This window comes from Seriola lalandi, unplaced genomic scaffold (genome assembly GCF_002814215.2).
Source record: "Seriola lalandi dorsalis isolate HSWRI2012SDOR001 ecotype SW California unplaced genomic scaffold, Sedor1 jcf7180002054572, whole genome shotgun sequence".
Lineage (NCBI taxonomy): Eukaryota > Metazoa > Chordata > Actinopteri > Carangiformes > Carangidae > Seriola > Seriola lalandi.
Window position 1 is genome coordinate 152,818 of NW_019525125.1, and position 10,415 is coordinate 163,232.

The window sequence follows — 10,415 nt, forward strand, 5'->3', positions numbered from 1 at the left end:
CCGCCCTGCTTATAGAAACATGTGTCGCAGGCTATGACGCAAATCTTCGTTGACAGAAATGTTGAAATTTAATTTTTATTCTACACATTTTTACAGCATTGGAAAACGTTAAGAATGTTTGTCCTCCTACAGAAACCATATTAAAACAAAAAATATATTTCCCTCCCCCATCTTTTTCCATTTTCAAACATTTTTGAAAAAGCTCCAGGGAGCCACTAGGGCGGCGCTAAAGAGCCGCATGCGGCTCTAGAGCCGCGGGTTGCCGACCCCCGATCTAACAGCTCGTTGTGGCTCGTCCTTCTTGATGAAAATGACCCTTGTTTTGTCTTGTTTTGTAAACACATTGTTGACAAATGAACGTGGTTAGAGCGTACACTGCTATTCCTGTGACTGTTTCACAATAAAAGCCGCCCAGTTTTTTCCACTAGTTGAAGACTTAATGTGAATCAGCAGGAGTTTATATGAGCATTAACTTAATACATTTAAAATAGTCTATACACTACATTTCATATACATGCATTGTTATTTGTGAATTCTTCATATCTGTGTGAAGGCAATATAAATACTGTGTGGGAATGGCAGACTCCATCACTAACTAAAATTACTATACAGAGAGGTCATTACAAATGCTAATCTTATGCAATATATAGTCGTATCCTGTTTAGAAAAATCTTAGATTCTAACTTTTATGTTGAACTGATTATAGAGTCAAACTAAAAACCTCTCTCGCTTGCGCCCTCTCTGTATAGAGTGCTGCAGGGATGACGTAGGCCAACGCAGACGTTAGCATCACCCTGGTTCCCTCTACAAACTTGTAATTGGATTATTGCAGAAAATAAGCTCTGTGGCAAACGTTAATGATAGTTAAATGTTCTGTTCAGCATAATAATCTTTACAAATGTACACCACTTTCATGAAGCCTAAATACAATCGCCAGAAGTAAAAAACTAATGTTAGGCTATTAACGAACTACGCCACAGTCACAGTGTCACCACCGCTAAAACTTCCAACTTGTAATTTGACCTAGTGTGCTTAACCTGTCTACATAAGGCTTTCCTTTTAGAAAATTAGTAATGGTTTGCAAGAGCGTGAGTATAAACACAACGAGGCTGTAAAGGCGGCTGGTGAGTATATCGGTTTTCCCGTTTGGCGATGATGTCCCTGAGAACATCTGTAGCCTCATGTAGCCACTTGTTAGCAACCTTTTTTTTTTTTTAAGAGATGTAAAAGCTTTAAGGATCACGAGTGGGGTATTTACTGGCATATTTTATGTTGTAGAATAAAACATGAAAATGTGTTTAGTTTGTGTTAACCACAGACCTTATTTCAACCATCTTACTAAAAAATCCACTTAAAAGACCCATCAACTTTGGGACGAGGGAGCTGGAAGTGTTGAAATGCTCATTTACTGCTGGATTTTAAGACTAAATCCTGCAGCCAATGTAAAGGTCAGACGGACACTGAATTATGACACAAATAATGGCTTGTTTTATTCAGTAGAACTCCAGCCATTGCCGCCCATATGTCTTTCATTCGGTCTTTAAATATATAGATTATATGTTGGAAATAGGAGGCACTTGTTATCTTGTGAAAACTGGTGCATAGCTAGAGGTCTTCTTCCCCTCCGATAGTCAAACCCTTTGTGCTGTGCCAACAAAGACACAAAAGCAATGAATCCCACCACCCCTGTTTGATATCCAACATGCCCCAGCCTCCTAACCGTTACTCATAATTTTTCTTTCTGATCTTAGCAAACCCAAATACACCCATACGCCCTGTGGGATCATAGTCAGGACTGCAGTCCAGAGGAACAAGAGGCTAACAGTAGTACTAGCTCCTGGGCGTATACAGGCAAATTAAAGGCCTGTTTTATGGGCTCATAGACTCATAGACTTCATTTGGGCTTTCCCCCAACCATAACTACTGCAGGGGAAGAAAAAAGATGGATGTCATAAGTCAAGAGTCACCTCCCGCTCCCAGCAGCACACGGGGCAGGCAGGCGATGAAACAGGCTGTGTTTTCAAGTCAGAAGGGCAAGGAGCGAACACACCTGCCCCCCTCTCTTGAAGCCTTGATCATGGGAGGCCAGGTGTAAAAAGAGATGAAGAGTGTCAGAAGGTCTGCAGATGTGAGGAAGGTGATCTCACAAAAACGACATGCTGATACACATGCTTGTAGAGGAGACCCAGGACACACACACACAGCCAGGAACCATCGTCTCCATACTGTAGCCCAAATGTGTAAAGAGAAATCTTACACATTCCTTGAGTGCGAGTGGTCTCACCGACAGGCATGAACGAACACACACACACACACACACACACACACAAACACACATACACATACACATGCACAAGCACATGCACACACACTCCCCTATCAACAAGTGCAGGCACAACATCAGAAGCATAGCAGGATGGAAGTACTGGGGGTCTTACTGTATTTCAGATCAAGTCTGGGTTGCGTGTCTGGAGGAAAGTAGCTGTGATACTGCACAACTCTGTGTGCACGTTTGGGTGTGTGTGTGTGTGTGTGTGTGTGTGTGCACGTTTGGGTGTGTGGTGCACGTTTGGGTGTGTATGTGTGTGTGTGTGTGTGTGTGTGTGTGTGTGTGTGTGTGCGACAGGTAGATAGTGTGGGCCTCCTGTGCCTCAGTTCCCTGTGTCTCAGACTCAGACTTGCAGGGGTACTTTCCACATCTAGGATTACTCTGCAGGTTTCAACAGGCCTACTGGCAGCTCACCACAGCAGTAAGAAAGTCATTACACCATAAGATGTGTCTATGTTTGTGTGTGTGTGTGTACTGTCATGTCTATTCCACTTCTGCTACATGACACATCAAAAAGTAGGGGGGGGGGGCTTTGTCTGAACCTGGCAGGGGGTTCAAAATGAATTGAAGGAGAGAGGAAGGACAGACATACAACACAGCTCGGTAAAGTGTCTCAACACATAATAGCACCAGGAAATTCTGGGAACTTGTGTATCTGAAAAAATATGGGTCTCAAAATTCAGAATTTAAAATATCATCACTAAATAAAAGTCCAAGGATTAGAGCTGAGATTTGGAAGCTTCTTCTCAACATTTCATTACTCGAATCATTGATAGCGATCTCAGAGTCACTCATTTCACTTTAATTCTAGTGAATTTTTATATTTGAAATCCCCATTTTGCCATGGTTAATATTACAAGGGGAGGTGGGTTATAAAATTTTCCTCCTCCCATGTTATAAAAGTTATTGTTCCTAACAGCTTTTTAGCTACTGACTGCGGGCAAACCATGTGGCCTTCATCACTGGCTTGGTGTTATTTTAATATCAGTATTATTTACTGGTAATTAGCAATTTAATTAGTAACAAAAACAATGGCAAACTAGTTAAATGTCTTTCTTTCTGAATGTCAGTTAGGCTGCAAAGGGACAGGTATCTGCAACAGTGTTAAATACATTAGAGGTAATATTGAAATCATCCCACAACCCCCCCACCCACCCTCCTCCTCCCCCCAAGAGAAAAAAACTATGCCAAAGGATGAATTTGACAGATGTGTTCTATATTAAAACATTACTAACGCTCATATGTATATGAGAGACTTTTTGCTTGCTGTAATCATTCCTAAGAGATCCTGTCCTAATGTGCTTCCAGTCAAAGAGATGGGCGACGAAATCCACAGTCCTCCTCCTGTGTAAACACATTCTCTAAAGTCAGCTAAAGCTTATACGGTGCCGCTGCAGTACGAGTTTGCAAAATCAAGCAGGTATCATCTCAAGTTATGGTATATTTAATATGAAATTCCCTCTTTCTGTTTTAGCTGACAGTTTTCCCTGCTGCTTTGTGGTGGAGTAGTGAAACAAAACGGATATTTCATTGTATATAGACGGTAACTTTGGAAGATAATCGCTTGATTTGATGAGCTGCAGACTGTCATAGTAGTTTTAGCTGAACTTTATTGTGCATTTTTGCAGAGATTGAGGACTCCTCCACATCTCTGCCATTAAATATGTGTTCATCAAGGGATCCTTTTGTTGTCAGTCTGCAGAAGAGGAACAATTACAAAGACCAAGAACTTCTTTGATATACATATGGCTAGATGAGTATTTTTTTTGAAGACTGGCTTGAAAAAAATAGGAACCTGCACAGTATCAACAAACAGAGAAAGAAATTTGACTGCAGGTGAAGTCCAATGTGTTAAATGTTGTAATCAAACTGAATTTTAGCAAATACTTACATATTAGCAAAATGTATTTCATCAGAGTCACTGCTTGATCCTCCTAAGCTTGTTAATCCTTCACTGTAAAACAATGCATATAACGTCGAAAACCAACCAGTGCATTACTGTTTCAAATACCACGGGACGGCTTAGTACAATTGCCTTTTAACATTTATGTCCCTGTTTTGCAAGTGTCCCTAATAGGTTTTATATGCGGTGTTAATAAAACACGATTAATTTGAATAGTAAAGTGCTGTTATTAAAAACTAAGTTGACGTTGATCCCTGCCCTGATCCAAGGTCACCAGACAGCTCAGTTTGGATTAAACAAATGTTCCCATTATTGCACTTATTCAACTCCCATGGTGCAGGAGGACATGCAGTCTGGACGGCTATTTCCACAAAATAGCTTTGGAAAGGTGAGGAAAAGCATCTTCGATTTAAAGACATACCTAAATAGCAGAGGAGGTGTAAAAAAAAAAAGAAGAAAAAAATGTTTTATGATCATTAGTTGGTTAGTTGATCTTAATTCTTGACTTCTATTCTTGTTACAGTGAATCTTTTTTCATTTGTGTTTTCAGAGACAGAAAAGAGAAACGAGACCAGATGGTGACCCAAGAACAGACTTGCTAAACCATAGAAGTCCTTGTGGATTACAGATCACACCACTACACAGTGAAACCTTCAACTCCGTGGCCTCAGTGGCAACAAATACGTTTAGCTGAGCATTTGGAAATCATATGCAGCCGTGTTGTTCGTTTGGACGCTGTTCTTCTCTTGACCTGTTGACCTTATCAGGAAAACCTCAGGCGCTAGTTAGGCTTTCAGCATGTTGTTTGGCCTCATTTTTTTCCTCTTGTTTAGTTTGGAAAACCTCCAGGTTGTGGTAAATGGTGCATGGGGTGAGGATTGAGGGCATTGAAGTAAAGGAAAAATGTCACAGTTGTTTTTATATTCCTGTTTTGCATGACTGAGCGTCCGATCTTCGCTAGAGAGAGAATTGTGTAAATACTACGTAGAGATATCATCATTACAATCAACACTCCCTTCTCCTGTTGAGTTTAAAATAGGACCAGATGTGTTCATATTCATGTCAGTTGTGAAGCAAACCTGATCATTCTCTGGTTGAAAGACTTTGAACTCATATGCAGCCTTTGTGTGGGTTCACAGCCTTCAGTCAAACGAAGGGTTTTGCTGAGTGACTGAGTCAGAAAAATCAGCAAATGTTACAGAGAGGTCACTTCTCTGCACTCTATCTGCTTCGTTTTCTCCAAGCTATTACATATCTGTATTTGAAAACAACAACTGAATGAAACATCTTTAGATATTTTCAATAAAAATGAACGAGGAAAACGATGAATGATGTTGAAGAGTCCAGATCTTGTGTAGTTTTTTTTTTTTTTTTAAATAGCAGTTTATCAGTGTGAGTGTGTGAGACCATGACTGTAGAGATCAGATATAAAGGAAACATCCCCACTTCGAGGCAGCAGGCATGCATCGTCTGGCACGGCTGCCTGCCCCTTCGGACAGACCGTCATCTCATGTTACCCGGCGGCCTTCTCCACTTTGAACCTGACTCACTTCTCCTTTTCCAAAACAAAGCCCTTTGGGGGGTGGGGGGGTAAAAGGAAACAGAGCGACAGGGTCCCGTGTGGTCGATCTTTGGGAGTGATAGGTGGGGGTCCAGCTGGGGAAGAAGAAGAAGGCTTCTTGTTGGAGACTAATTGAAATAACCTGGCCTGCTGGACGTGGAGGGCTTTGAAGTTTTTTTTGCCGCCTGTTTCCTAACTAGCTGTTGTGCAATGCTGTATCCATTACCAGCTCCTGCAGACACTGACTGCTGCTGCTCTGCCAGGCCTTGGGGGCCTTTTGGGACCCTATTGTTTTTCACATTAAAAAAACATTAATGTTCTTTATTAGCATAAATAAGCACACATGCGCCCACTTCACATGTGCTGTTACCTGCTAATGGGACCAGTCCTGATACCCTCACAAAGGACGAGTAAGACTCCCTGTGTGTCGTTGCCTGAGGTCTTTCTATAGTATCAGCTCAGATTTGACTCACTCGCTGTATAATCTCCTAACTGAGTGCAAATTTCCCTGCTTTCATGTGTCAGTCAGTGCTTACAAGAGAGGCAATGGAGCAAGCTGCTGCATCTGTTTGCAGAGTCAGATGCTGATTAATTGCGTATGGATGAAAGTGGAAGGCTTTTTCATCTCTGTGGGGGCCTGTTCCAACCCCGAATGTTTACGCTCGCTTATCATCCCAACAACCCGGCGTAATTAGTTCAATCAAATTCAAACACAAGTAAATGCTAATGTGTTCTGTGGAAGCCTGTTGCTTTCACGTGGGACTTTTCCCATTTCTCAGATCTGCCCCACATCCCTGGATTATGAAGAAAGGCTTCTGAAGTGGCTTTTGGATGAGGCTTTTGTTTTGGGTGTGCTTTTTTTTTTTTTTTTGTTTCATGTCAGCTCCAGCTTTGCAGGTGTGCTTTGTCCCTTACCTCCTAATACCTCACGGTTGAGCGGCGCCTTGTGATGTTAACTCCTAATTTTAAGGCGTAGGTTGAAATAAAGATTGGTTTCAGGATTAAGGTGTTTGCCCAAACACAGAGTTTTGTGTTTGCGTTTGTCAGTGGCAACGTAGACGCTTAAACACTGGGGAGAAGATTTTTTAGCAAAGTCAGCTAATCCTAAAATGGATAAAAACACAATCTTGATTTTTATACTTTATTTTTATATTCTCTTTTTACAAATATAGCACAATCCTAAACCAAATAAGCGTGAGCATTAACTCATGTCATTAAGTCAAAATCCAATGAAAGACCTGAAGCTCTTGCACATATCAATATGCAGCATTAATATGCACATAAATATATCCTCATACTGCAAGCATTGTGCTAATACAATGAAAAACCATAAAATAAGGAACATTAGTTATTTGTCCTACATTTTGGATAAAACAAGAATAGTAGAAACAAATTTGAAACCTCTCTGTATAAGATATAATTAAACATTACTCGAGTTCCGCCTTTTTTTTTAATATACCCTCACGGTTATGCGTTTTCTTTCTACATTATTGGACTTCCTGAATTGTATTTTTCAGCCAATTTGGTCTTGACGTGTTGCCCTTTTTCCAATTTCCTGTGATTTGTTTCAGTGCTGTGATTCAAAAGATTCTAAATCAATATTCACAGTCTTAATTTACTTGGATCTTAAACAAAGTTGACAATCTTCTCAAAGCTCCTGGCGCGACACGCAGCCAGAATCCACAGTCGGCTGTACGACCAAGAGCTGCATCTCAGCTTCTGTGAGGACTTATAGAAGTGGTCCTTCAAAAACAAACCTCTCTTGACATTAACACTCAGTAGAACTTTATCACTCACAGACCAGCTACTAGCACTCCCCGCCCTCCCCTTCTCAGTCATCAACATCAGAGGCTGAACTTCATCCCCTGAGGCACTGTAATCCACTCAGCGACCAGCAGCCGTTAGGACCCAAGGCTCATTTTTCATTGGAGTCAGTTCTTTTTATAATGGAGCACGTCATTCTCCCAGGCCACAGAAAAGGCAGATACCTCACTTTACTACACCACAGATGAGCGTAGCAGAGCAAAACAGACCCAGCATGCCCAATCCACCCTTACAGATGTTCATCCTAGACCATGCCCAACACAGGAAACCATTAAAGAGCAAATCAATCAGTCAGCACTGTGGAAACCGGGGTGGGGGGGTGGGGGCAAACCTCTATGGAAAGCTTGTGGAGGGGCACATTGCCAGGGGAGTGAGATGCACTACGCCGCTTGTACCAAATATAAATTCATTGTAGGCTCTTGGAAACTTGTGTTTTCATAAACATGAGAACTGGGTGGAAGCGATTTCCTGATCTGGATTAATTCAAATGCAAAACAGCGGAGGGCATTGACAAAGGAAAAGTGAGAGGAGAAAATAAATAAAGAATCGTTGGCGTTATCTTTTTATTTGCCTCGAGAGGAAATATTTTCAAAGCTCAATCTCATCCTGAGAAATCACTTTAGTGGTGTTAATTCTCAGACAACAGCCCCCCCCCTCTCTTATTTCTCAACTGAAAGAAATACAAACCATTTTCAAAATGAAGCTTTTATGCACGGATCAACTGCTCTCATGAATAAAGATTTGCATCGCAGCGTGGCAGGCAAAGATGAAGTTGTGCTCTGTCCTGGTTGTTTGTTTTTTCTTTTGAAGAAATTCAGCCCTTACACACACAAACTCCTTTTTTTCCCCCGTGACCCTGCTTCTCTTTTTAACCAAAAATGACTGCAACCAGCCAACCTTGAGACTCGGTTCCATCTGCTTCAATCACGTCCCATTAACAGCCACATGTTTGATTGTTGTGTGGTCTTTAATTTACTCAACACTAAGCTGGCAAAGGCTAGAGACCTTTTTGGATTTGACATCTCTTGCATTTTTTTTCTTTTTCTTTTTCTTTTTTTTACATAAAATAAAATAATAATTCCGCAATTTTAAAATGCATTTTTAAACTCATTAATTTATTGTCTCACCTCACTCCCAGACATCAACAATAATGGCATCTATCCAGGGGGAGAACCTTCAATCACCAGGTATAATCTGTCAAAGGATAGCTTTATCCCCATATACCTTAAGTCTCAGTATGTAAAGCTGACTCAGTCATTCCCTGTCTCTAGATTTATGATAGCACAGATCAAAATGTTTCAAAGTAAACTGTTCCAGCAGGCATGGGAATTCCCATCAAATCCAGCTCCAGAATCCCCCAGATCATCGAGAACTTTGTTCTTGCCATCAGAGATAAAGCTTTGCAATCCTCCCCAACCATTACGCTTAATGATCTGCTTAACTAGCCGCGTTACGCCAAAGCTAGTTCCAAGAAGAAAGACAACTTCAAAAGGCACATATTCCTCCACGCTTGGTTTGTGTTTTCCCTCTGTTTTTCTCTTTATCGTGCACTATGGAACTTGTACGATGCACAGATATGATAAAGAAGGAATTAAATCTCTGCTCTGCGTATGTGGAGTTTCATCTAAGGATTTGTCTGGAAGTCTCGTCGGTTGTAGCGCAGACACCACACACATACAGTGTACACATCTTTCAGATGAAACCGTATCAGTTGATACCAGCTCAGACTTGCCTCTGCCTCATCCTTAAATTTACTGTCATTAGTGCCTTACCTCAGATAGTCTGAATATTCAGAGACTACAACATGCACTGCATTTTCACCACTCAATCAGGTGCAAATAGGTTGTTCACCTCCCATACTTATATCCAATTAAGTTTAATATGAATGCATGAGATGAAAAGTACACAATTGTTTATATAGACATTTACTGACCTCCATGACGTCTGCCCACATTCAAGTGTTGTTTACCGTCCAGACACACTTGCTTATGGTATCTCTGAGTGTTCCTGTGTGTGTGTGTGTGTGTGTGTGTGTGTGTGTGTGTGTGTGTGTGTGTGTGTGTGTGTGTGTGCATGCAGGAGTTATTACACATTGTTATCAACATGACAACATCGCTGTACTTGGGTTGTCTATTCGAACAATTTAATGCACTATGCAAATGTTTAAAATACATTTTATCATAGCTTACACACAGCTCTTAGAGGTGCGACTTGTAAGTTTTGCTATTGCTACATAGCCAACATTAGCATTAACAGCTGAACCGTGGAGAAAGAAGGAAGAAGGCGGCAAAGAAAACGTACAAATAGCCCCTTTTAAATTTTAAAGAATACATTTTCAACCAGAATGAAATTGTAAAACTTAAACAGTTTCTCAGTTAATAGATTAGTCAGTGTTTATTTTGATAATCAATTCATTGATTCAGTCATTTTTCAGATCTGTTTTTCCCTGTTTTATATCATATATATATATATATATATATTTATATATATTTATATATCTTTGGATTCTGGGCTGTTGGACATGATAAAAATAGCAATTTGAAATCATGATGGGTGTTTTTTTCACTACTTCTTTTTTCCTAGACTAAACAATTAACCACAAAAATAGTCATTTAACCCTATTTCACCCATGTATGTTGTATGGTGTATTTTGAAAGCAACAACTTGAACTTCAATAATTGATACCTTGATCTCCCATGTGAGGGTGAAGCTGAGGCGTTGAAACAACAGTTGACCATTTCCTGGGGGGGTTATGTGCTAGACTATTTTTTGGCCATGAACACAACGCCAAGATGCCC

The 10,415-nt window shown here is 40.6% G+C and overlaps 1 protein-coding gene across 3 annotated transcripts in view; it reads left to right on the forward strand.

Annotated features, from left to right (window-relative positions):
* susd2 (sushi domain containing 2) overlaps positions 1-10,415 on the forward strand; it is a 35,152-nt gene that overhangs the window by 15,972 nt on the left and 8,765 nt on the right. Inside the window, exon 14 of one of the 3 annotated variants that reach the window (XM_023417096.2) lies at positions 4,783-5,557. The exons of the other annotated variants lie outside the window; for them this stretch is intronic. Coding sequence (XP_023272864.2) covers positions 4,783-4,834 — 52 coding nt within the window. The 3' untranslated portion in view covers positions 4,835-5,557. Of the gene's footprint in view, positions 1-4,782; positions 5,558-10,415 lie in introns of those variants that run through there. 3 annotated transcript variants of the gene reach the window in all.